At 45.3% G+C, this 27751-nt stretch overlaps 2 protein-coding genes, 1 non-coding gene and 2 pseudogenes across 3 annotated transcripts; 1 reads left to right on the plus strand and 4 right to left on the minus strand.

The window, feature by feature from the left end:
• Nucleotides 1-3804: 3804 nt before the first annotated feature.
• Nucleotides 3805-5548, minus strand: LOC125523076 (inorganic pyrophosphatase 2-like). The gene is made up of 3 exons (XM_048688122.2): nt 5287-5548; nt 4702-5040; nt 3805-4606 (listed from the first exon to the last, which is right to left on the minus strand). The coding sequence occupies exons 1-3, from the start codon at nt 5437-5439 to the stop codon at nt 4202-4204; spliced, it is 897 nt and encodes a 298-aa protein (XP_048544079.1). The 5' UTR covers nt 5440-5548; the 3' UTR covers nt 3805-4201.
• A 3387-nt stretch (nt 5549-8935) lies between these two features.
• Nucleotides 8936-12494, minus strand: LOC147958237 (uncharacterized; annotated as a pseudogene).
• Nucleotides 12495-18013: 5519 nt separating this feature from the next.
• Nucleotides 18014-18085, plus strand: TRNAP-UGG (transfer RNA proline (anticodon UGG)). The gene has a single exon. It is a non-coding gene; the product is annotated as a tRNA-Pro (tRNA).
• A 4108-nt stretch (nt 18086-22193) lies between these two features.
• Nucleotides 22194-23164, minus strand: LOC147958238 (uncharacterized; annotated as a pseudogene).
• A 3708-nt stretch (nt 23165-26872) lies between these two features.
• LOC147958239 (uncharacterized) lies at nt 26873-27178 on the minus strand. The gene has a single exon (XM_087532008.1). It carries the CDS (start codon nt 27176-27178, stop codon nt 26873-26875), a length of 306 nt encoding a protein of 101 aa, XP_087388134.1.
• Between the last annotated feature and the right edge of the window lie 573 nt (nt 27179-27751).

The following is a 27751-nucleotide window of genomic DNA, read 5'->3' on the forward strand; positions in this document are numbered from 1 at the left end:
CAATCGCCGTATTCTTTTCTATCGTCGGTTGTGCTCTATTTTTTAATGTTCATAGTTCATGTGTGCCACACGGCATACCCCACTAGCATAAAACGCCTAAACATTCTCGAGTACACGATCAAGGAGCCGATGGTTGTTTGTGTCTAATAAAATTTATTTTCTTTCTAGCAAGTTTCAGCACGGCTTGATCTATCTGCATCGCAGCAGCAGAATAACACTCACACAGTTAAGGGTATACATTCACACTGTCCCCATATACATGCAGTAAGTTATTGTGCCTGATTTTTTGTATGCTTGAACTAGAAAGTATCAACCGAACACGAGATGTCTAGGTCTCAGGAGCAACAAAGTCAAAATGCTTGTTTTTGTTGTTGTGAACTGTTTTTTTGTACCGGAAAGAAAAAAACCCTTGTTGCTCCCAAGGCCAAGGATCATAAAAAAAATTGAAAACAGATGGATGCATACATACAATTGTTTTCTTCTTCCTAGATCTAGCACTTCATGAAGCATTTGTTTCAGGGTAGCTTCATCTTGCATTTCGTAAGCATATTGTTCACCAAAGACATCATCTTCGCGTTGTCCTCCTTCAAGCGCCATCACTCTAGCAGAGATATTAGCAAATGACTCTGGATCATGCCACCTCCCAAAAGATCAGCCACTGGCCTGAATACACATGCTGAACATAGGCAAAAGTGACTCAAATTTATTTGATATTTCGAGCCATGGATTTCCCAAATTGACATTCCTAATAGGATGCCATGTAACCCTAATACCTCCTAGAAGATCTCCTCGTGCTGCGGGAGAACACTGATGGTTCTAGTGATTGTTGCATGCCAGCAACGACCACGTCGATCCGTTCCATAATTTGAATTATTCAAAATTATCATCCCAAATCCACACCCAACACTGTAATTTTGAACCTTTCAATTTTCTCGAATTTTTTCAATGACTCAATTTTCTCAAACATTTGTTCTTTTGTTAATATTGGCGGGCGCAGCAATGCGCGCCTCCATGTTCTAGTATAATTAGAGAGGAGATGGCATTTGAACCTGGTCCCCGGATCCTTTGCTTGGCACACCACCGCCGTCGCCGCCACTTGCCTTCCACGGTTCTGCCCTTCACCCTCGCCTTGGTTTGGCTGGCATTCTTGGGAATGAAACGTCAAACGTCGCATTGGTAAGTGCACAAAATGGTGAAATATGGCATGTGGCGTTGTAGGTTACCTTTTTTTAGCACCATTGTAGGTTACTACCTCCGTCTTGATTTATTGGTCCATTTTCTATTTTGTGTCAAATTTTGACCATTGGCTTAATTAGCAAAATATTAATGCATGTCACAAAAAATTATATCGTTGGGTTAATATTTGATAATATTATTTTTGCTGTGTATAACTTATATTTTATTGGTTATAATATGATCAAAACATGACCCTATATACGAGCGGACTAATAAATCGGGACGGTGGTAGTACTAGGTTATGTTGGGCTCTGGGCAATGGAAGATTCATTCTTAAAACATTGGCATGCAATAAAACCGGTTGCCGTGACAGAAAACAATTAGTTCTAGGGCATGTTCACTTACTTCTATTGTGGTTGTCAGTTCTCAATTGACGCATTGCATTGTTTCTTTTCATATTGTTATGGGTTATAATCTGGAATTCAATGAAGAAGATAAAATAGAGAAATGCTTTAATATCGCGAAGAATCATAAGGGGTGACATGGATGGCTAAGAGTCCATGTTGACTCACGTTGACTATATTATATGAGACAATTGGAACACATATGAGTAATATTTTAGAAAACAAATCCAAAAAAGCGATTGATTACTTCGAGAGCCTCAAATCATGAATGATTCGAAGAACGTTATTCGTGACGACCCAACGTCTCTCGGTGCTTTCGTGACCTCCTTGGCCAATGCCAACCTCCCGCTTCGTGTCTCCCATTTATCACACATCTACAGCGTTGCCTTCTTCTTGACATCTCCCTTCACTACACTCCATCAGCAGCCTCGCCTTCTTCTCCACCTCCTCGACCTTCACAAGCTCCTCGTTGTACCCCTCGATCACCACTCTGACTTGCATATGTCCAACCGGGTAGGCCGAAGGATGAATGTAATTTTATAATCAGATCCTCAAAGAATTTGGTGAATGCCATCAACATCAATCCGCTGACAGCCACCGCTGGAGCAGCCATCTCCTTCGCCAATGCTATCCTCCCCCTGAGCTTCTCCCCTTCATATAAATCTGTCATCAACTTCTTCTCATCTCCTATGTCATCGCAAGCTCCTCGTCTTACTCCTCCATCACCAGTATGACCTTCATATCGTCCACCATGAACATAATTCTGTAATAAACTTTATATAAAATTTTAATTTCTATTTGAGGGGAAATGATCAATGCACACCACATCAGCCTAGTAATTTTCCTCCTAGGCATGCATTATATATCCTTCTTTATTCTCACCCTACGTGAAGAGTAAGCATCGTCTTTCTTCACGAAAATTGGCGATTAAATGATGCATGTTAATGTGATTAGATACTAAAATTGACAATTGAATCTATAATTACCTACTAATAAAGAAAATAGGTATTCTTGGTCCGTCATGCTATTTTGCAAAAGCCCCCTGATGTTTCTCATAATCAACCTGCAATCCACTTTTAAATCTCATTCTCGCTTTGTGGAAAACCCCATCATATTTTTCATAATTAACCTGTAGGCCAATTTTATGTCATATTTTTGTTTTTGCAGGAAACCACCTGATAATTCAGTTAATCAACCCCGCAGTGCATATCAAATGCTTTTTAAAAATATGCATATCTTTTAAACCCTAGCTCCAAATTTAACATGTTATATAGTATAGTTTAATTAGAAAATTGTGTAGAATCTAAATACTATGTTGTTTAGAAATGTTATTTAGAGTGCAATCTTAATCAATAGCGTATGATCCTACTTTCTTTTGTACCAGTGCCTATCCAGATTATCCAGATTGGAAATGAACACCTCAGAAAAACCAGGATTGGAGACAAAGAAACCATCCATAACCACGCATGCACGCCTCGCCAAAACCTCACATGAAAAAAAGTAGATTTCTCATCTTATACCAAGAGAGAGACACCTTAGGATTGACAGCATTCAAACGTGTTGTGATTGTGTGAGCACTGAGGCGACGATTGAAGAGGGTGAGAAAGAGGATAAGTGGCAAACACAAATGGGATGCCATGTGTTGAAAGAAAGGACATGAAACTATTAGGGTCTTGACTCGGAATTATTGGGTTAGGGGAATGTGATAATTTTTTCTTCCGTTGCAACGCACGAGCACTTTTGTTAGTCAATACTTATTGATCTATCAAAGAAAACATGTTTTTAGCTGATACTCCCTCCGTTCCAAATTACTCGTCGTGGTTTTAGTTCAACCACGACGAGTAATTTGGAACGGAGGGAGTACAAAGAAAAGGTGGGCCAGAGGCGGTTCTCAAGGAAATCAGTGGAAGAATGAGAAAATAAAAAAACGGAGAGGGTGGGGGTGTGGAGGTAAGACGAAAAAAGGGCTAACCACACAACCCTATGTATTTTTTGTGTAGAAGAAAATATATACATACATTTAACTACACAATTTTGAATTGATAACTTAAATTTTTTTTTGAAATTGACTACATGCGTTATTTTTGCGCGAAACCGTCACGGCCATAATTCATACCCCGATGGTATTGTGTATTAATCCAAGAAACAACATCAAACTTACATGAGCATCTAAAACACATCTACGCAACATAAACATTCTACAAACCATTATAACTTTGTGACTCAATTTTTTCAGAACCTAGAGGCAAATTATATCTAAATCGATAGGGCTAGCAGTATGATTTAATCTTGATTACATGACTTTTTTTATACCAAAGTACATTAGATCAACACAAATATGTAATCCGGAAGCCTGGATCGATGTTGACGAAGGAACTATACAGCGAGAACATCTTGTGGATGTCAGCTGGCTCCTACACCGGTACATGCAGTACTTCCATTGGCTTCAGTTCCAAGAGAAGTATGATCGAGCTAATCATGTCCCATGCTTAAGGTACTACTGTAGACGTAAGAAAGCAGGAGTAGTATAGTCTTTCTACTTTACGATTGGGAAAGCCATTATAGTATCTCCCATGCTTCCATGGAGACGCCAAATGTCCTTGGTTTGGCAAAGATGCGTGTCAGTTGGACGCATGAATTGCCTTGGGGAGAACTGCCATCGCCACCTTGGGAGCAGGAAGGGCACAACACTCTGGCACCACCATGCCCACCACCACCTGACCTCCACCGTCTTGTTCAACCATGGCAGCCACGGCGCATTCGTGTATGATGTCCAGCAGCACCGTCTCCAGGTCCTTGAAGTCGGCCCACCCGCGCACGTCTGCGCGGACGGCCCGCCGGTCTCCGGCGATGAGGTCCCACACGGGGTAGCCCTTCCTGGGCATCATATAGTCTCGCTCGGCCAGCTTTAGGGTAGGGCAGTAGTCGCCCCTGCCGTCGCCGAGGTACACCACTCTACTCGGCCTCCTCATCCCCGCTGCCGCCGCCACCGACAGTTCTTGCAGCATCTCCTCCATCACCTTGCCCTGAATTTTTGCCACGACAAAATGAATGGAATATTTCATTTCAGGCAAAAAAAAAGAGCGAAATCTACGTAGCAACGAAGTGTCTGGTGCGTCACCTTGCACATGTTGGGAGGGCAGGTGGCGAGGGCGCAGCCGTGGCTGCTACAAGAGCCGTGACGGAAGTCGTGGTGCGGGGTGATTCTGAGGCGGCCGCCGGCGTCGACGCTGGCCGGGTTGGTGCTGATCTCCGAGAAGTAGCCGGCCAGACCGTGGTGCGCAAGGACGGTGTCGATGAAAAATGCGTTGGCGTCGCTGAGGATCCGCAGCTCGCAGCCGAGAGCATGCGCGGTCTTGATGGCCGCCACGACGTGACGGGACAGAGGCGCCGTCCTGATGCTTCCCGCGATCTCGTCCATCGATTTGCCTTGAGAGTGCAACTCGCCCATCATGGCGTCCTTTTAAAAAAGAACGCAACAATTCCATGCATAAAATATCGCGACCTTTCTGCGTTACGTGCGCGCGCACTCCACGAAATTTTAAACAATTTAGAGTGAAATGCGCACTGCAGCAGCTGCTGAGATTTGGTTTGCAAAAGGGTCATAAAGTGATATCTAAGACCAGAGCAATCATTGGAACGATTACCAGGTGCATTAGCGACACAAAAAAGGCATCACGTACGATGCGAAGAAACAGAGGCTTACGATGGCCGAGTTCCATGGGAGGTGGAGCAGGAGCTCGTCAAACCGCTGGCTGGCGCCCAGGGCGTCGACGACCCAGTTGTCGCTGTCGCAGTCGATGATGGTCTTGTCGAAGTCGAAGACGACCACCACGCCTGCGTCATTGCTGGCGGCCATTGTTGCACCTCGGAGATATCTAATTGAACCAGAGGAGCTGAGTATGTACGTATGGAGAGAGCAATATGAATATGATGGTGTGCTCGGATCGAGCGCCACGGCCGACGTATTTATAGCGGCCGGCGGGCGACCTTGGTAGGCCATGAATCGAAATGGCGAACGGAAACTATTGCTAATAGAATATTGATTAATAGGCACGGCAGCGTCGTAATGCGTCGTGATGCAGTCCGCATTTCTGCGAGATCTGGCTTCCCCCCCCCCCCCCCCCCTTTCCACTCCCGCGGGTGGGTTAAATTTGGGAGGCGCACCAGCTAATGGAGGCCGGATTTGATTACTAATTGCCAGGATTGTTCTTGGGAATATTCCGGGAGCGGGCGACAGAGGGTATGTGTTTTCCTTCACTTTTCCACCACCGTTGCTTTCAAAGAAAAGAAACTTTATATTCTAAAAACTAAAAAAGAAGAACTTTTCAGCCACCGATTTTCAGGCAGTTATAATGGCTCCTGCGTGGCGCACTTGCCTTTTCATGGTTTCCTGGGAGAGGAAGAGAGATGTTGCTTGAGGTGGAGAGAGTAGTTGGCCTGTCAACAAATTGGTGCAAGAACAAGTGCAAGTTTTTTTTTTTTCAGGTGAAGAACAAGTGCAAGTTAACCTCGGTCGTATAAGGGATCTGACACCCCTGAAGAGGTACAGTCCCATTGTAGGGGATAGAAGTGGCCTGGATTTGAGGTAGCACTATGAGTAGATAAACAAAGATGACGAATGGACTAGCCATGGTCATAATTGTTAGCAAAAAGGGGGAAAGAGAGCTCAATGGGCTAGTAGAATGGTGGGAAGTTGTGTCTCCATGTGTTTTGTGAGAGAATAAGAGGGTAGAGGTGTCGTATCTTACATCTTACATTCTTAAGAAGGTGATCTCCCACTACAACCAATTCTCTCAACATGCACAATGTCCACATCAGCATCATGCCACGTGAGGCTTTAATTTGCAAAAGAGCAACCAATTGTTCTGATTCCCACTACGGCCACAGTGGTGTAACGTCATCTGACGAACCATCTTCGTGCACTGCGCCCAAATGTTTGCGATGACATACCCATTACGACCACTACGCCCACATGTTTTATGCAGCAAACCTCACGGATTTTACACTCACCGGTAGGGTTGACTAAAAAAGGCAGTGCATATGTACGTACACGCTGCATCTCGGCAACCTGTCCCATCACGCTGCAACCTGGCCATTGTTTGGACTTGGGCTGCCTGGCTCAATAGTTGGCACGTGATCTTTATCTGGCTCGGTCGTCGGCTATGGTGTTAGCCCATGTAATTACATTAGGTTGTTCAGGCTTCATCCTCTCAGCTGTAAGTCGTATCGTCGTCGCTCTCTCTACCCCTCGCCGCCGCCATTCGCCATGAAAGAAATGGCAACCACCAACGCAGATGAAGAGACGCCATTTATTGCCCGCGGTGCAGCGTTCTTCTGGTGTACAAGATGGCCCTCCCCCATCCTCCACGATCCATTTATAGGAGATGACGAAGCCGCTCCCTCGACTTCTGATCCCAACTCCTCCACCTCCTTTCCTTTCCTTCTCTGACGAGTACGGACTCCTTCGGCCTGGCCACGACATCGTCGTTGACCTGTGCGTCGCTAATCGCAAGATTGATCACCACACCTATGAATCGAAGTTGTTCATGGCTTTTATCTCCTCCGTGGATACAATCGACCCATCCTCAGGTTTTTCCTTGATTTTTTATTTTATTTATATCCCTATTATAATGTCAAATATTATCCCATCTATGAAAGTGTTTGTTTGTCTTCCTACCATGTATGCCTATTCTTTTTATATTTTTTAGGGTGAGGATTGGGCCTGAATGACATATCTACTTGTGCTTAATACTACTGACGTAAACACATGAGCTAATCTTCATTATAATTACAGATTGCTTCTCGAGAGAACAAACACAAAATCTCATGCATGTGTCAAAGGAGAATTACAGAAATAGCAGGAAAGGGAATTCCCACAATCACAGGAAATTGGTTTGTTTCTTAACCACATTCTGTATTAAGACGCTTAATTCCGTGCAAATATGGTTGTTTCTTCATAGGTTAGTACAGTATGGTCTAATCAATTGAGGCAAATCTTTGTAAGTTGATGATGAAGCGTCTCAACCCTCAACAGAGAGGGCCGCATGATCTTATATTGATAGTGAGAGGTTTCCCTCGAGGTATTACAGGAGTCGGTTGAGGAGACCAGAAAGATTATAAGAGGGAATCCAGATAGATGAGAGAGAGAGAGAGAGAGAGATAAAAGGAGAGTCCCTCTACAACTAATCTATCCTATACGTGAACCTCACGCCTGGAGATGACCAGAATAGCGATCGCTACAACCAGGGTCTACAAGACCATTACATAATCATGTTTAACACCTTCCCTTAATCTAAACTTCTAAACTTTGCAAGTTTAGATTACGTTTGAATTTTTCAAATGGTCTTGTGGATAAAGCTTTTGTAAAGCCATCGGCAACTTGATCTTTGGAGGAGACAAACCGAATCTCCAACTCTTTGCAAGCAACTCTTTCCCACACAAAATGATAGTCAATCCCAATGTGCTTAGTTCTTGCATGAAAAAAAGGATTAGCAGAAAGATATGTAGCACCAAGATTGTCACACCAAAGACACGAAGTTTGTGTGGGAAAAATACCAAGCTCCTTGAACATAGACTTAACCCATATGATTTCTGCTGTTGCATTTGCCAAAGCCTTATATTCCGCCTCAGTACTTGATCTTGACATTGTTGCCTGTTTCTTTGCACACCATGAGATCAGGTTGGGTCCAAAGAAAACTGCAAAACCACCTGTTGATCTCCTATCATCCAAGCATCCAGCCCAGTCAGAATCAGAAAAGGCACTAACAAGAGTGGAAGATGACTTGTTGAACATGAGGCCAACACCTAAAGTATGTTTCACATATCTGAGGATGCGTTTAGCAGCAGTCAAATGGGCTGTAGTGGGTGCATGAAGAAACTGACACACTTTATTTACTGCAAAGGAGATATCATGTCTGGTAAGCGTCAAGTACTGAAGAGCACCTACCAAGCTTCTGTACTTGGTTCCATCCTCTTGATTCAAGAGAGTACCCTCTGTGAGAGACAATTTTTCATAACTGGAGAGTGGTGTTGGATATGGTTTACAGCCTTGCAACCCTGCCTTGCTCAAAAGATCAGTTGCATATTTTTCTTGAGACAGATGAAGACCACCTTCTGGAGTTCGTTTGACCTCAATGCCAAGAAAGAAATGCAAGTCCCCAAGATTTGGAGGGAAGAAAACCAAGAGTTTGCAACTTCATGCTCAAGAGAGAGTACCATGCTTGTGGGGCCTGCTTCACTCCATAAAGAGATTTATCAAGTCTGCAGATATGAGAGGGCTTGCCAAGATGCACAAAGCTAGGAGGTTGCTTCATATACACTTCCTCTTCCAGAACACCGTGAAGAAACGCATTCTACACATCTAGTTGGCGAAGACTCCATCCTCTGGACACCGCAATAGAGAGAACAAGACGAATGGTGGCAGCTTTAACAACAGGACTAAATGTATCCTCATAATCTAGTCCATACCTCTGCTTAAATCCTTTAGCAACAAGCCGTGCTTTATAGCGATCAATGGTACCATCTGACTTTCTCTTGATACGGAACACCCATTTGCAGTCAATCACATTTTTACCTAGATGAGGAGGAACAAGATGCCACGTATGATTTTTCTGAAGAGCATGAAACTCATCATCCATAGCTTGCTTCCAGTTAGGATCCGCAAGAGCATCATGAACAGTGCGCGGTTCACCTGGTGAAACAGCAGAAACAACAAGACCATACTTGGTTTTATAATTAACTGGTTGGAGTTTGCCTGATTGAAGACGTGTTCTGGGTGGTGATGGCGCAAGCACAGAAGATCCAGGAGCTGCTGAATCCTGCTGGACAGAGGAGCTGCTGGATCCCAAGACAGCAGCATCAGACGATGGCAGCAGATCGTCTGTGGCGGGCGTGGCGTGAAGTGGCGAAGGACTGGCCGAACCAGGCGCAGACAATCCAGGTGAGGGAATCAGATCCGGCGCAGATCCCACATCAGGCCCACCTGGCATAGTGGCCGCGGGCTGTGACGCCCATCGGACGTAGACATGCGGGTCAGTCCCAAACCGCGCAGATGGAACCCCAGGCGTCGGTTGGATGGAGACGCACGAGGGGTCCGGCTCAATGGTGGGGTCCGGCTCAGTGGTGGACTGCCTCGTGGCGGACGGAGAGAGGCGCAGAGCCGGGGACGTGGGACTGACGCGGTCCACCTGACGCGCCAGCGATCCTGAGGCGGATGCGGTCGGGCCTGACGCACTCAGGAGCGCCGATCCCGAGGAGGATCTCGCCAGGTCAACGGCAGGTGCCACAAAATCCCCCTGAGTAGCATTTTCGCCAGAAATTGCACCATTAAACGTATTATTTTCTGCAGTGGTGTTTCCTGTATCATCAAACAGAGGTGAGGCAGTAGGAGGAACATTAGTCAATAAAAGGTCATCATTATTATCGGTACCCACACGATCAACGCCGGAGAGATGGGAAGGAAAAAGAAGAATTTCTTTCCGCAGGAGAGCACCGGCATTAGGATGAAGCTTGGCAAAAGGAAATTCTGTTTCATCGAACACAACATCACGGGAAATATAAACACGACCAGAAGAAACATCAAGACACTTGACACCCTTGTGGTGAGCACTGTATCCAAGAAAGACACATTGCTTAGAGCGAAACATGAGCTTACGATGATTGTAGGGACAGAGATTGGGCCAACAGGCACAACCAAAGACTCGAAGAGTGGTGTAATCTGGTGTGACATGCAACAGACGTTCAATGGGAGTTTCATTGGAAATAGTGCAACTAGGCCACATGTTGATAAGATGTACAGCAGTGAGAAAAGCTTCATCCCAGAATTTGAGAGGCATAGAGGCTGAGGCTAAAAGAGCTAAGCCAACTTCAACGATGTGTCTGTGCTTACATTCAGCTGACCCATTTTGCTGATGTGCATGGGGGCATGAGACATGACGAGAGATACCTATATTTTGAAAAAAAGAGTTAAGTTTCTCATACTCACCACCCCAGTCTGACTGTACGGCAATGATTTTGCTATCGAACTTTCGTTCAACAAGAGCTTGGAAGTTGTGAAAGACTTGAAACACGTCAGAACGTTTTTTAAGAAGGTATATCCAAGTATACTTAAGTCGTCGATAAAACTCACATAATAAGAGTGTCTACCAACAGAAGTGGGTGCAGGACCCCAGACATCAGAAAAAATAAGTTGCAATGGCTTGGTAGACACTCTAGTAGAAACAGGATAAGGTAACTGATGACTTTTTGCTTTTTGACATGAATCACAAATTGTTTCTGAGTTTCTCTCCCCAACAACTGGGAGTTTATTCCTACTAAGAATTTGATGAACAGTAGTAAACGAAGGATGACCTAGACGACTGTGCCACCTTTCAGCAGAGAGCTTGATGGCACCATACATTTTTTTATTATATTGGCAATACTGAGGGAGCAATGCATAGAGTCCTTCCACACAGACACCTTTATGAAGAATTCTCTTCGTGACCTGATCCTTGATCAAAAAGAAGAATGGGTGAAACTCAAGAAAGCCATTGTTATCAAGGGCAATTCTATGAACAGATAGTAGAGTTTTGGAAGCACTAGGAACATGAAGAAACTCATTTATCTCAAGGTTTTTGTGTGGGGTTGTGATAAGTGATTGACCAATATGACTAATTTCCATACCTGCACCATTTGCGGCGGTGTAAACTTGATCATGGCCACGATACTTGTCATGCATGGTTAGCTTTTCCAATTCTCCGGTGATGTGGTTGGTTGCACCTGTGTCCATGTACCAGTTGGTATCGACGCCGTATGATGTATCTGCAGCACCTGCAACTTTCTTTTTCTGGGAATTATCATCAGCATAGCGCCAATCACAATCTTTGGCAATATGATTTGTGTTCTTACAGATTTGGCACTTTCCTTCATAGCCTTCATAACCTTGGAAATTTCGTCCCCTATTGTTGTTGGAGGAAGGACGCCGCTGATTGTTGTTGTTGCCGGGGTGATAGTAGCCGCCGCCACCACTACCTTGGTAGCCACCACCACCATTGTTCTGGTGATAGCCGCCACCATAGCCGCCACCTCCTCCATTGTTGGGGTAGCCGTCGCCACCACCAGCTCCAGGATGGCCGCCGCCGCCTTGATAGCCGCCGCCACCACCTGGGTAGCCACCACCGCCGCGTGATCCGCTGTTGCCCCCGCCTCTCTGAGATCGGTAACCGCCCCTGTTGCCTCCCTGGCGGCCCCTGGAGGCAGCGTTCACTGAAGACTTGAAGCCACCAGCGCCATTGCCATGATACATATCGAGGCGCTGATCAAAGTTCGCAACCAGAGAGAAGAGGTGGTCGACAGTAATGGGCCCGACGCGAACATCAAGGGCAGAGATGAGTGGTTGGTTTCCATGTCGAGGCCGGCAACAATGAAGGAGATCAGTTCTGGTTCCCCGATAGGCTTGCCCGCCGCCGCAAGCTCATCAGAGAGGGAACGCATGTGACCAAAGAACGCCGAGGCAGATTGCGTGCCCTTCTGCGCGTTGGTGAGGGCAGCGGGGATGTTGTTGACGTGGGAGAGGGAGACGGCCGAGAACATATTAGCCAACGCTATCCAGATCGCATGTGAGGTTTCCATGGACGCCACCTGAACAAGGACCTCTTTGGAGAGGTTTCGAAGAAGATAGGCGACGATTTGTTGGTCCTGGACAAACCAGGTGGCATAGGCAGGGTTCGAGACAACCTGATCCTTGCCGTCTTTGTCTTTGGTGGCTATGGTTTTGGGAGGCTCCTCTATGGTTTTGTCGATGTAGCCATACAAGCCGGCGCCCATTATCTGGGATCGTGCTTGAGCTCGCCAGAGGACATAGTTCGTCCTGGTGAGAGGCTCGGATGTGCTGTAGTTGAGGCCAGAGGTAGGAACGGCGGTGCAGGTGGACATGGTTGCGAGGTGGATCGACAAGGATGAGCTAGATGGGATGGAAGAGGCCTGCTCTGTATACCATGTAAGTTGATGATGAAGCGTCTCAACCCTCAACAGAGAGGGCCGCGTGATCTTATATTGATAGCGAGAGGTTTCCCTCGAGGTATTATGGGAGTCGGTTGAGGAGACCAGAAAGATTACAAGAGGGAATCCAGATAGATGAGAGAGAGAGATAAAAGGAGAGTCCCTCTACAACTAATCTATCCTATACGTGAACCTCACGCCTGGAGATGACCAGAATAGCGATCCCTACAACCAGGGTCTACAAGACCATTACATAATCATGTTTAACAATCTTTTCCTTGAAATGCATGCATGCCGGTTCGCTTCACATTTCTTTAGTTTTTTCTGTTTTGATTTCTCAGCAATTATTTATTATTTCAATCTTCTACTATTATTTATGCTTATCCTGCAGGTGTATGACCAATGGTTGGAAGCACCCAACTGAAACAACTGTGTGAAAGGTGTCACAGAGGCTTCTAATTATTGATGTGGTAGTTCAAGGATGGACTTCTATTTTGTCATAACAGCAGGTTCCTCCTACAAGTACAGAAATTTAGCATTGATATCATAATCGGATAGGCCTACTATATATTTTTTGTATTTTTTATTTGACCCGCATCTTCATGTCGACTAATAAGAAATCTTAATTTTCAGCACAAACCCATGTATATTTCCTAATTTCTGATTGTAGGATCTTGCTATCGCCGGCACGCAAAGCAACTGGGTAGGCAAAGATATATCTCAAAATGTACTAACGCAATTATATTTCTCATTTTTTATATTTTGTAGATGTGCAACAAGTTATCATGTTCTTATATATAGCAATTCAGTTTATATTGTGTTTGCTGTATTATAATTGTTTTATTTCATGTAGCCTTTCCCTGCTCGACCTACTTCTTGCAGGTTGATATTAGGACGAAGGGTGTCAAATTTTGCATGTTTTGGGCTCGGGCAAACCATCTGCCACTTTTAGCTCTTATTTTTGTGAAGCTATTCTCTCAAAATGCTGGTCACAAGTGTATATTCAGATTTGTACTATGGCATTTGTTTTTTACTCTGGCATTTATATCATCAGAGCTATATCTCATATACTACCCTGTTTTTCAAAAGCATTCTTTTTGTTTACTTTGTGTGATTTAATTACCCTTTTCTATATCAGTTGATTATTCTTTTCTTATGAATCATCTATGACGCCTTTTTGGATATGTGTAGGTCATTCGTTAGGTAAGAGCTTGGTATGTGTTTTTTTTTATCGCTCGCCCTTTTGTTCTCACTACCCTGAAGTAAATACTGTGTTGTTTTTCCTTATTCTATTATTGCAAGTCATTGATCTATGTTGTTCCACTACCCTCCTCACCGTGAGTCACAATGGAATATTCTTGAAAGCCTGTGAATGGGCTATTGATGTATGCTGCAACAGTACTTTGAGGACATTGGAATTTGAGAAGATGTATCAATGTTAAAATTTTCTGCACTGAAATGTGCCAAACTGATAAATATCTCACCCCACCATTATCTTTTTTGTTCATATCTCTATAACTCATTTCTTAATTTCCTGCCGCAACGCGCGGGTATCATCTAGTATATATATAGAGAAAGCTTGGAGTGCTAGTGCCCACCTTGGGTGACTTTCTCTTCGACTTTTAATTACTTTCGGGTTGAACAGGACTGCATATGGATGGCTCACAAGTCCACTGGCACTAGTAGAAAACAGGGCTTTGGTCCAGGCCGGGTCAGCCCATTAGTCCCGGTTCAGTCCAGAACCGGGACCAATGGGGGCATTGGTCCCGGTTCGTGAGCCCAGGGGGCCGGCCGGGCCACGTGGGCCATTGGTCCCGGTTCATCTGGACCTTTTGGTCCCGGTTGGTGGGATGAACCGGGACCAATGGGCCTCGCTCCTGGCCCACAACCATTGGTCCCGGTTCGTGCCTCAAACCGGGACTAAAGATTAGACCTTTAGTCCCGGTTTGAGGCACGAACCGGGACTAATGGGGTTGAGACCTTTAGTCCCGGTTCATGCCACGAACCGGTACTAAAGGTCCCATTTTCAAACTCTACCCCCCCCCCCCCCCGCGTGGATCGCCTTTTCAGTTTTTAAAAAAATAAAAGAAAATGATGGAAATGTCAAAAAAAAATAAAAGAAAATAAGTTTCCCATGTGATATGTGGTCTAGTTGTTGGGAAAATTTGCAAATGTGAATTTTGACTTTATTTGCAAAATCTCTCTGAAATTTGTAAAAATGGGCATAACTTTTGTATACTAACTCAGATGAAAAAGTTTTTTATATGAAAAATCATCTACTCGAAAAGTTACATCCAAATTTAATTGGGGGAACCCCGTTAAACATTTTCAAAATCCTCAAAAACCTAATAGAAAAAAGTTACGGGGCTTTTAAGATCTAGAGTGAAAAAAATCGAAAAAAATTCAAACTGTGGTCAAACAATGGTCAAACTAATTATTCTAGAATATTAGTGTTACTAAATAATTATTTCTGTTATTTTAATTTTGGCCAAATCTGGTCAAACTGTGGTCAAACAATGGTCAAACTAATTATTCAAGAAATATTAGTGTTACTAAATAATTATTGTTTTTTAAAACAATAGTTTTAAAAACAAACTATGAAATGTGTCACTTCATGCTCAAGCAAAATTCATGAAGGTTAATAGGATCGACATCTTAGTATTGTCAGGAAAACAACAAGTGCAAACTTGGAGCGAGGGAGAATAGAACCCGGAAGTTAAGCGTGCTCAGACTGGGGGAGGGGGAGGATGGGTGACCGTTCGGGATATATGCCGCCGGGACAACAGGCCATTTTTCTATCAGTGTGCAAAATTCACTAGTACAGTGTGTGAAATCAATTGTACATCTACTGAATTAAATGGCACAGATCCTTCTGGAAAAACTAATGGCGTGATGTGGTACTGGGAAGTGCGCGTGAATGGACGTGCAGATCGGTGTCTCCTCCACGACTCCATCCCTCTAGGTCGTCATCTTGATGGTTGTTCTGTTCACTGTCACGAATGCATGCCCCGTCTCGATCATTCACACAATTAACAACGTACATACTGCACTCATGTCTATGTATAGTACACTCACGTAGAGGTGCATGCATGCATTCCAACCTCAGTCTGGTGGAACACGTATGCTTGCTGGACTGGTCATGATTGAGTGCGTGGCTCGTCTTCATGGTTCGAGTATTTAACCGAAAACTATCCCATTTCATGGAAATATGTCTAGAAACTACCGCTTTACAAATTTGTACCGAAAACTATCATTTTTTTATTAATATGTGACTAAAAACTATCATATCGAAAAAGTGCCTGATTCGTCTCTTCTAAATGCCTTTCTGACACGATGGGCCCACAACTCAAGTTGACCGTTTAACCGTTATTACAAATGGGGCACACACGTCAACCCTCTTCTTCCTCCTCTTTTTTTCTCTTTGGCATTTCTACAAACACCTCGTGTGCATCTGCAGTTCGCCTGAGATCCCGGAGATATATGCCGCCGGGATGTGCCCAAGCACCGCCGCCTCCGCGCAACTCAGCTGTGCGCTGGCCCGCGCCAGACGCATGCTCGAGGCCGAGGCTGGCCCTGATGCACAACCGCTCAAGGCACGGTGCGCGGCGTGCAGCCCGACCTCGGCGCTCGGCCTTTGCTGCTCGTCCGTGGCCAACAGCTCCGGCGAGGAGCAAAGCGACAGCCGGGGAGGCGGGGACGCGTTGAGCAGGGGCAACTCGCGTCGGAGGAATTCCGGGACGTCCTGCTTTGCCACGGACCCTTGCTACTGTCCGCCGCCGCCGCAACTTCTGCTGCTTCCCGCCGCTGCTTGTTGTTGAGCACGCACAGACCACACACATACATCAAGCATGCACATCACGATCACCATGAATCAAGCACGCACAGCATGGCAGCCTCGACGCGCTCCTGCCCGTGGCGGCGGCTAGAGGCGGCCGGCAACCAGCTCGCCTCGTCGCCCGCCGTGCCCACTACTGCTCGCCGCGTCCGCAGCGCGCCGCGCCCGTCGCTCGCAGCGCCCGCCGCTGCTGCTGCCGCACATCGCTGCCCACTGCATGCAGCCGTAGCTTCGCGTGTACTGTGCTGGCTTTGCATGCTAGCTTGTGTGCGTGCGCAGCCGTGCGCGTAGCCGCCGCCGCCGCCGCGAGCATGTGCGCCGTCGTGCGTGAGTGAGCGCCGGCATTGGTCGGCGGCGGAGGTGGCTTGCAGGTGCACACGAGGTATTTGTATAAATGCCAAAGAGAGGGAGAGAGGAGGAAGAAGAGGGTTGACGTGTGGGCCCTATTTGTAATAACGGTCAAAGTTAATGGTCAACCTGATTTGTGGGCCCATCCTGTCAGAAAGGTGTTTAGAAGAGGCGAATCGGGCACTTTCCCAACATGGTAGTTTTTAGTCACGGATTAGCATAAAAGTGATAGTTTTCTGTACAAATTCGTAAAGTGGTAGTTTCTGGGCATGTTTTTGATACAAATTCGTAAAGTGGTAGTTTTTGGTTAAATACTCTCATAGTTCACACACTGACATTTTATAACAAAAAAATATTGATTGCACCACAGAAAAATCAATGGAGACAGGGCATGGTGATGTTTATTTAAAAAAATGGCTGCATTGTCGAAATTAAATTCCTATGGACTAAATAATATCAAATCAAACAAACTCTGTTGATTTTTAAAAAGTTTAACTCATAAAGGTGGGAGATTGGATGTATCTCTGTTTCAAGCTATGTACAATGGTGCTTTTCTCATTGTAGAAATGTAAGACCTCTACATATTTCAATATTTAAGCTTGATCCAAGAAATACTCATTGATAAGACGCGGGTTACACGGTAGAACAAAATTAATACCACTGGATTCCAATTTTTATTAAGTGAAACCACGTTGTATTGCATAATTCATAGTACTATTTTATTGTTCTAATTGTTAATCAAAATCAAACTAAAAATATTGAGATACATGGAAGTTTCACAGTGTACGGTCGATGAAATAAACAATTCATCCGATCCCATTTTGTCAAATTGTCGTATTAACGGTCGTTCATGGCCATGAACGAATGACTCAACTGTCTTGATTGTTCACACTGAAAACACCGCATTTATCATTCAGCTGGCCTAAGTAAATGGTATGCCAGCACTAGTATTATACTATTCACTGCGATGCTAGCGATGGTCGGACTCTAGCTTTTGCATACTCACATGACGAAACATACCAGATTTTTCTTTTGTGGGAAGAAATATACCAGATTTAGATCGTCAAAACTTATCTTATATGTATGAGTTATGTTCAGCACCGACACGCTAATTCCAATTTCGTTTAACCCTCTCTTACTGGGTGAGAAAACCCAATCTGCTCCCCACATGACATTTCTTTTTCCTTCGGTGAAGCTTGCCCCAAGCTAGCTTAACCAGGAACTGTTGTTAAAGAATTAGTAAGAGCTGTTGTAATTAAACAACAACTAAGGGCGTTTGGTCTAGTGGTATGATTCTCGCTTTGGGTGCGAGAGGTCGCGAGTTCGATTCTCGCAACGCCCCATTTTTTTTCGTGCTTCGTATGTAGTCTTGTGATCACAGTTTCTCCAGAACTGAAACAAATCACATTGTATGCAATCTTTTCTTCTCCTCTTTCTCCTGAAGGTGGGACTGATGACACCTCGTTGATTTTGTTTTGCGGGTGAACCTCGTTAATTGAAAGGTTAGTTTATAGGAAAACGATTAGTAGAGGTTTTATACAAACGAGGGCCATGGCCGCGTCCCGTCACAAGGCCGGGCGGGCAAAATCGGGGAGCATGTGCAAAACCTAAAATACGGGCCCTATCTCACTACAAAAAACAAACAAACAAGCAATTATAATGTATACATATCGCGCAGAAAAAATATATAATGTGTACTCCCTCCACCCGGAAATATTTTTGTATGAAAAATGGATGTATCTAGACGTATTTTAATTATAGATATATTTATTTTATTCATTTATACTATAAGTAATTTGAGACGGAGGAAGTATAGTATAAGGTCTTACATAATAATCTACTACTACTATAAAAGTAAGAGAGGGGCAGATCCAAACAATCACATCCATCCATCATTAAAATCTAATCGCCACCCCGACCTCTCGCCCCCTCAACCTCCTCCCGCACCGTCCGCCTCACCACCCCGATCTCTCGCCTCCTCCTCCTCTCCCCGCGTCGTTCGCCTCGCCGCCCCGCAAACTCCCGCAACCGTTAGCCGGAGCCGCCGCTCGAGCTGCTCGGCGCTGGAGCCGCCCGCCCCGCCCCGCGCCCTTCGCCGCAGCGAGCCGCCGGAGCCACCCGCCTTTGTAGCCGCCGCAGGTCGCCGCTAGAGACGGATCCGCCCGCCCCGCCCCGCCGGCCTGTCCTTACGGGCAGGTCGCGGCACTCGGGAAGAGCGCGACGAAGGAGTAGGTCACGGAAATGACGGCGGCGATGATGGAGATAAGGTGACCTTCTCCAGGCTCGGCAATCGCAAGAGAACGACCTCGGCGAGGCCGGACAACATCAGATACATTATCCCTTCGTTGCTGCAGGTCACGTCGTGGCCCTTGTAATGGCGGCAGTTGCTGTATGCGCGGACCTGCACTCTTAAGGCACGCGAACCTTGTAATGGCGGGAGTTGCTGCACGGACCTGCACTCTTAAGGCCAGGAACTTCTTTCTTTCCATTGACTAGCTTAACAAAATTACTGAACTCCTTCCTCTCTTCCATGTGGAGATGATCTGCAGCTCTTTGATGGATGGCAAGGCCTTCCCATTGAGTATCTGAGTTCCCTCGAGTTTCTCTTTCTTATGGTAAAGTTCAGTTTGCAGAATGATAGATTTCAGACCTTTGCTTCACACATAGTTCTGAATTTTGTTGCACGTGCATTTCTAAACTGACAACACTGAACTTGCTACATCTGGATAATATGCAAAAACTTCAGTTTGCAGAAATGGCAGATTTCAGACCTTTGGTTAACATGATGTTTCCCCCGGTATCTGGCTCTTCTACAGAATGGAAGCCTGCGTGGAGTCGCCAAGGTGGACCAGGCCAAGGAAGCTGCATGATCTGCCGACGCACCTCAACATGTCACTCAGTGCATCTTTCTCTTGTAAGTTGTAAGGCCTCCATGGAATTGTTGGCTATATGCATGGAAATTATCTCCAATCATGTGTTGTAGTTCTGATCATCTTCCATATTTTCTTGCAAATTTACCTATTTCAACTAAGGATTAGGAATCTCTTATGAGAAATGAAAATTTTAGTTTGTGTGTATGTAGACAGGGTAGTGTGTCTGTCATAAGCAAATCTGATGGGGTTGCACAACTGGCTCTACACCAAAATATCGTGAAGCCTGCCTCGCCATGGAGGAGAATAGCATAGTGTTGTTCAATGGGATGCACAATTTTTTGTTTGATTCATCAAGTATCCTTGGTGCTAATTTACATAGCTTAGACGCATTTGCTTTTTTTCAGTGGAAGAATATAACGTAAAGGGAAGATACTAAGCTTTTGTGAAATTTTGGTTCCAATCGGTGATTTTGTTATTATAAACTGTTGTGTCGCGACTTAAATATGGCATGACGATTGAGGATGTACTTATTATTAGGAATGAATTGTTGCTATGTAGATTTACATGCTGAAGTGAAGAAATACCCTGCCACTATGGAAAGTGTGTGCTGAAACAATTGAATACATTAGTTCAGCTGCTATGGTAGCGATGGAGACATCATGCAGCGGTTATCAGTACAGTGCAGATGATCATGTGGTCATTTTGGTTTATCTTCAGTACAATGTTTAATATCGGTATGGTTACTGTAATCTCCTAAATGATCTGTTTCTTTTTTCCTTTTGTTTTTTATTCTAATGACTTACTAATATTTTATTTACATTTTATTTCCTGCAGCCAATTCAATCTCGTACCCTGTAATTTGGTTCGTCCGGGAGATACTAGCTGCAACTTTCCGACTTGTCAGTTGCACTAGCAAGTTTTGTAGCAGAGACTTCTTTGATGATACTATTGATGTTTTAAGGAAGACCTGGTCAATAGGGAGTTTGTTGTATCAAGGTGGTTCTGCATCCAGAGCACTTGCGCTTACATCTTAAACTACCATTTGGGGATCACTCTGGAAAGATCTGCACCAGGTAACTTCAATTTGTTTGCATGCCTACTAATTTTTTTAATTAGTATATTATGCAACTTACATTGGCTCTTGTTTTAGATTTTGAGTGCAGTCCAGAGCATTTTGTACGGTTTTGTTGTCTTCTTTTCAACATGCAATAGGCATCGGCTCAGGTAAATGTTTTTTGGCTTGTATGCAGAGGTAGTATTTGCAAATCAGACAAACAATTAGTTGAAAATCTAAATGACGAGAACATCCATTGACGATACATTTTTTGGCAATGACCACCGCCCTGTCACGATGTTCAGTCTCTAGGTTGTAGTGTGTGAGACGGACGAGAAATCTGAGCATGTCCACTTGTCCAGGTTTTGAGTACTGCCGTGTGTCGTTTGTGTTTGTTCAGTTGTGACCACCGCCCTGCACTTTTAGTGTGTGCAGTCTGTACTGAATTTTGGCTACAAACGCTACTATAATCTTTCGTATTTTAGAATTATTAATAACCTGACATTCTTATTCATATTTTTGGTAAATGTTTGCAACTAAAATTACCACATGAATACCTAGGTTATGGCTTGTTAAACCAATGTTCCTTTTTTAGTGGCATTTACATTACTTATAATCTTACACAGTTCATCATTCTAGATCCATTGGATAAGGTGAGCATGTTCTCCTTTAGAATTTTTTTCTGTTGTAAACCAAAATGATTGATTTTTTATAGGTATCCCTCACAGGCCACTGCAGTATCCTATTTGTTGCGCCACTACTACAAATTCATGATAGTCGCAATTCCCATCCTCCATGGATGCTCCTAGGAGGACATGGTGTCTGTGGAGGTGCAGTATGTGATTCTAACAAGGGTACATATTAAAGGTGTGAACCAAAATGATTGATTTTTTAAAGGTATCCCTCACCGGCCGCTGCAATATCATATTTGTTGCGCCACCACTACAAATTCATATAAGCAAACAGTATTGCACCCATTATTGCATCATTTAGCCATTCTTTATTTCCTCATCCAACAATGTTTCTTTGTAGTTTCATTGAATTAACAAGATAGTTTTTATAACTTATCTGTGCAGGTATATGCATAGATTGTGTCGACCACGTGTCTCCTTCATACTACTTATGTTGATGGATTAATTGGTTGAATGATACTTATCTTCTCTTCTTTTCTTTACATTTTGGTGATTACATCAAATTTGAGATGTATTTATAATGATCACATACTTGGTGTGTTTCGTTTTGCAACAACATGATTTCAGACGAATGTAAGGTTGAAGGAAGATTTTACAGATGGCAAAGGCATCATCAAGGACATGAGACAAGAGGTAAACATTCTTCTATGTGTCCCCTCTGCTATTTTAGACTATATTGTTGAAACTGAGCAACAAAAATTCAAGTTGAATTAGTGCCACCAACTTTTTTTTCGGGAAAACGCAAGAAGGGCTTGCATTTCATTGCTTTGGAAAGGAAGGGAGTCTCGGTTACAATCCTCCTAGGAGGGAATTACAGTGCCTGGGGGCACATCAGTGCACGTCCCAGGTTTGCGGCAAGATGGCACGAAGCCCTAGGGCGCCGGCTTTGGCCCAAAGGGGGGCCTCATCTTTGATCTTGGTGAGCAAGTCGGACGTCGAGGGTTGACCTCTGTTGAAGACGCAATCGTTGCAGTGCTTCCATATCATCCATGGGACGAGGAGGGTCACGGAGGTGAGGCCCTTGCGCATGGGCATTGGGGTGTCATGTCGCGCCGTGCGCCACCAATCATTGAGAGAGATCTCTCGGTCGAGCGGGCTGCAGGGGAGTCTGAGCCAGCGCAGTACGTCGTGCCAGATCTGCCTGGCGAATGGGCAGGCGAGGATGAGGTCGTGCATGGACTCGGGGGCCTGGTCGCAGAGGAGGCACCGTGCGGGGTGCTGCAGGCCTCGGCTGGCGAGGCGGTCAGCTGTCCAGCACCGGTCCAGGCGGGCGAGCCAGTGGAAGAAACGGACGCGTGGGGGCGCCCAGTTCTTCCAGGTGAGCTTCCATGCGTCGCAGCCCATGGAACCGTTGAAGGTGGCGAGGTAGGCCGATTTGGCGGAGTAGACGCCGCTTGTGTTCCACTTCCAGATGAGGCGGTCTGGCTCGCCAGAGAGGGTCGTGGCGTTGATGTCCTGCCAGAGCTGTAGGTATTGTCCGATCTCGTGTAAGCCGATCGTGCCGTGAATGTCCCACGCCCATTGGTTGGCCTGGAGTCCATCGGCAACGGTCCTGAGCTTGCGGCGACACTTGGGAATGCGGGCGTAGAGGAGCGGCACAATCTCGCAAACAGAACGCCCGCCAATCCATCGATCTTCCTAGAAAAGGGCCTCCGTGCCGTTCCCGAGCTGCATGGTGGTAGATGCGAAGAAGAAGGCACGCTCCTCGGCAGTGAACTGCAGGTCGAGGCCGGGTGCCACCAACTAACCTTGGCTTTGTTTCAAACCTTATAATCCAGTATTTCATGTGCGACTGAGGCCATGGTACATGCCCTTTCAGGTAAACCAATAGAGAATTTCTCAGTGAACCTTCACTTTTAATGCAAGTTCACAGGACAATTATTGTATCTTTAAGTAGCATTTGGTTGCTTGGATGAAGCTGGATGGGAGATTGCCATCCAGCTTTTAGAAGTCCTGGTTTTATTTGTTTGGTTGGATGGACATGATAGGATCTGTATCCCATTAAAACGAATGTATCTCCAACCAGGGAAAATCCAAGTGGTAGAAAATCTCGAGTTAGCTGAGCCACTTCTTGCCCCCACTGATTAAGCTTAAACATGACGTATATATTTCTCTTAGAGAAATATTCACTTGCGGCATTCATCGAACAACACCTTTTCTAAATCACAGAAATGGTCTTGGCCAAATGCCAGGTCGAGTCAACAATCCTCTACCTTCCATAAGCTCTTCACATGCACATACCTCTGGTTCGTGTAACATATATAATTGATGACTTCCAATAACTTTACACTGAAGGATTTATTGATTCAGAAATTTATTTATGCACCACTGGTAACACTTGTATGTCACTACTGTATGTAATTACTTTATACTACCACTTGTGAGATAAAGGGTATTTTTGGACGTATTGTTCCAGTATCTCAAGATGCTATATGAGCACTTCAAGTCTAGCACCAGCATTGTTTTTGAAATAGAAGAAAACAAAAAATGGTTAAACTATCTACAAGTTTTCGAGAAGTCCACTAAAAAAACATCACAATCTCATTCTAACAATATTCTTCATCAAGTCAACTTCGGCACCATGATTTTTTTAAAATAGAGTATGGCGTTTTTTGGGAAGATGATGAATTTTTTCAAGAAGAAAAAATGACTCCCCTTTTTATTTCCTTTGCATGTTGAATATTGCCCGATATGTTTACCACTACATGTATTGCTTAAAGGAACTAAGTTATTCTAAGAAGGTTGGTCGTGCTATTTGGAATTTCAAACATGCTTCATATATTGTATAGTGTTCAAATGAACAAATAATTGACTTATCCATTTGCAGAGCTTTGCTTTAACACACTTAACATTTCCTTGATAAATACTCCCTCCGTTCCAAAATAAGTGTCTCAACTTTGCACTAGCTTTAGTACAAAATTGTACTACTAAGCTTGAGACAGTTATTTTGGGTCGGAGGGAGTATGATTTGATTGCAAAATCTGATATGCGAGACGCTATGGAGATGTGATCTTAGGATGTTGAAAAAGATGGCATCTAAGTTCTTCAAACGCTTTCAGAAGTAGGGCTCCAATGAAAATAAGAATTGGTACTTCAAGATGGAATTTATTCTGCTCGATAAGTAGATGGAATTTATTTTCTCTCTCAAAGAAATTAGATGGCATTTCTTCATTTTGAGCACCTACTGCTTTTGTGTGTATATTGGGTTGATTTTCAAGATGTGATATTCATTTACGAAGTAATACAAACTTTGTTTCAAAGTTCTACACCTGCCCGTGAGCATGCGAAGTTAAGCAGAACATAGTTTGTAATGATCCAGTCAGAGCGAAATTTAAGGCAATGGCTCTGCTGACAGGTGGCACTGTTATCCTCACCGCCCTTGCTCTTGGATCATCACTCAAGCATATCTTTGCGTGCGTGTATACACTCACAAATGATGAACTAGGCAATCTAATAGATATCGTGGATTGATGATATTTCCGTTATCATTAATTTCCTTAATAAAAAGATATAGTTGATTTGAATAAATTTTAATGATACTATTTTTATCAGCTAGCAGTTGTAAGAAAGTTCTATGCCTTAACAAACGTTGAGATCATGGTGCCATTGATATATTCTACGTGAGGTTGCCTTTTTCAGTGATAAAAAAATTTAATCTTCTTTAACAACCAATCAGAACACCTAATGGATGAAACAACATATATTACTGTCTGTATGCAACAACATGACCACAACTATGTCAACTTGAAAAACAGTGTGTCCCCATTTAACTTAATACTTTTTTTGGAACATTTATTTTATATTTGTGTGAAATCAACTTTGATCAAGGTTTAAGACGTGCATTGCACGTAAGCTTACTAGTTGGGTATAAAAAAATCATACCTATAATGCATGGAAGCCGTGAGATGGTGAGGACACCTGAATGATGAAACTGTCGCGGTCGCAGATCAATCGGACGTCCCGTTTTCAATCCAGGAGCGGCATAAGGATTGCCGCCGAACCGCATATTGATCCTGCTGTTTTGTGATCGAAGAACGAGAAAAGAACCAGCAGCGATCGCGTGCGCGTGGGATCGAGACTCGAGAGCAGCGGCCTCGCGGGGCAATTCCTAAGAGCAACTCTAGCCGATCCTACAAAAATTTGACTCGCAAAACGCGTTTGCAGTTTCACGAAGATCGTGTTTGCGGGTCGAAAACTAGCGCGGCCGAATAGAACCCGTATCTGAACCTGCATAATTTGAAAAAACACTTTCGAAGAAGAAATTACACAAACATAGTTCATCACATACTACACAATTCATCACATGGTCAACAAACTACAAGCATAGTTATACTACATACTACGTTAAACTAGTATTAGAGGGGTCGGATCTAACGGCGACGAGGTCGCGGCAAATGGACGACGCCATGGAGGAGCCGGACGCTCAATCCTCCTCCCGCAGAGCTGCACAGGTCGACGTACTTCGCCGCCTGCTCCGCGCGGATGCGGCGCCACTCCTCGGCCTTCTCATTGGCGGCGATCGCCTGCCGCCACTCGAGGTCTTCGATCTGCTCGGCGTGGCGATGGCGGCCGCGACGGCATCGACGTCCGCGACGTAGTCCTCGGGGCAGACGACTCCGCGACGTAGGCCTCGGGGCCGCCGTTTCGCTCCGCTGGAAGCTCGCCGGCGGCGACAGGCCGTGGTTGGGCCATTTCCGGGCCCCGCGCTTCCGCGCGACATCGGACCGGACGCGTCGCTCGCGCTCCAGGTCCCTTCCGCGCCGGATCTGCTGCCAGAGCCGCGTCCGGAGCTCCACATGCGGCCCCACATGGCGGTTGGAGGCGGGGCGGGTGGTCGCCGGCGGCGAGGAATGTGGAGGGGGGAAGGGGAATCGGGTGGCTCGTGGCGGCGGGATATAGGATTTGAACCCGCAAAAAGGGTCGCGGAACTGCAGTTATACTATTTGGGGCGTGCGGTTTGCTGGCTGCGGCAAAAATTTTTGCGGGACAGGCGAGTATGCGGGCTCTGTTCTGGCCGGGAAATTGGGCCGAGCCCGCATACTCGCTAGAATTTTTGCGGGACGACGGGCGTTTTACGGGGTCTGCTAGATCAGTTTCTCTAAGAGCATTTCCAACTTGCGCGCGCAAAAAAAAGCGTTTACATCGTTATTTACGGGAGTTTTTGCGTGATGTGGGGCGCTGGCTCCAGCGGCCGCTGCAAAGTAGAGCGCGCGTGAGCCGTTCCAGCAGACGCACTATTTTTTTACTACAACTCGATACATATATAGACATAGATAAATAAAAACAAATAGATAGATAGAGTAAACGGTAAAATAATACATAGATAGATTAAATGATAGAAAAAAAATGATATATAGATAGTGTGTAGATAGTTCATAGCCTCCTCCTACGATACATAAAATGATAGATAAAAAACTACTCGTCGTCCTTCTTTGACTCGGACTCCACCTCGGTGATGTCCTCCTCCGACGTCACAATGAAGGCGTCAAGTACCGATCATCTTTGGAGTCTCAGGACGACGCTGCTCCTAGCTCGATGTTGAATTGAGCGGCCGCCTTCCGCGTATGTCGGTCCTCGCGATAGGCGGCTCGCTCCGCCCTCCTCTCCTCCCTCATTTCCGCGAAGAACTGCTGCTCGTTGATGACGTCCTGTAGGAAGCGTTGGCGTGACAGCGCCATGGCTTTCTCATCCATCTCGGCGAGTCTGAGACGGCGCTCCTGCCTCCGGTTCTCGCGACGATCCTCGTCGGTGAGAAGTCGTGGTGGAGGCGCCCGCTCCTGTGCCATCTCCTGCGTCGGCACCTCCGGGATGTTCATGTCCACGCGTCACGCCGCCGCGTCGTACACGCGGGCGGCCTCGTGGGCGGTCTCAAAGGTGTCGAGGCCAAGGCGCACGTCGCAGGACCGAATCTCGGCAAAGGAGCCGGACGAGCATGGGCTTACGCCACGGTAGCACGAAGCTCTCCGGCGGTGCGGCCGCATGGTGGAGCGTCGGCGGCGAGGCGAGAAAGCGGCAGAGGAAGTGATGAAAGAGCGACAGAGGGCCCGTGGCGAGGTGGAGAGCGATGGAACGGCGAAGCGGCGTGCCAAATCTAGCACGCAGCCGGCCGCTTTCTCCCCCGCGCACAATCATTTCCCGCGCGCCTGAGTTTCCCGCCTCCACTGGAGCGCGCGAAACTGTACCGCGCACGTTAAAATCGCATTTTACCGCGCGAGCGTTTTTTACAGCCGCTGTTGAAGATGCTCTAAACGGCGCTTCGCTTTGTTTTAGGTATTCATGCAAACTGGTGCACACTTTCTTCTTTCTTTTTTCGTTCCCCCTTTTTCTTCGAATGATTTCGTTCGTTTTTCCTTTTTTTCTTGGAACTTTGTTCCAGTTTTTTTTATCTT

Source organism: Triticum urartu, chromosome 7A (assembly GCF_056163025.1).
Source record: "Triticum urartu cultivar PI428250 chromosome 7A, HENAU_Tu73, whole genome shotgun sequence".
Taxonomy (NCBI): domain Eukaryota; kingdom Viridiplantae; phylum Streptophyta; class Magnoliopsida; order Poales; family Poaceae; genus Triticum; species Triticum urartu.

What these genes read in the sequence shown, in the direction of transcription:
- LOC147958239 (XM_087532008.1), bottom strand. Translation starts at nt 27,178, where the DNA reads ATGAACATCCCGGAGGTGCCGACGCAGGAGATGGCACAGGAGCGGGCG.
- LOC125523076 (XM_048688122.2), bottom strand. Translation starts at nt 5,439, where the DNA reads ATGGCCGCCAGCAATGACGCAGGCGTGGTGGTCGTCTTCGACTTCGAC. An exon ending in TCCCATGGAACTCGGCCATC is followed by an intron (nt 5,041 to 5,286) that starts GTAAGCCTCTGT and finishes CTTTTTTAAAAG; the next exon opens with GACGCCATGATGGGCGAGTT. An exon ending in GCCCTCCCAACATGTGCAAG is followed by an intron (nt 4,607 to 4,701) that starts GTGACGCACCAG and finishes GCAAAAATTCAG; the next exon opens with GGCAAGGTGATGGAGGAGAT.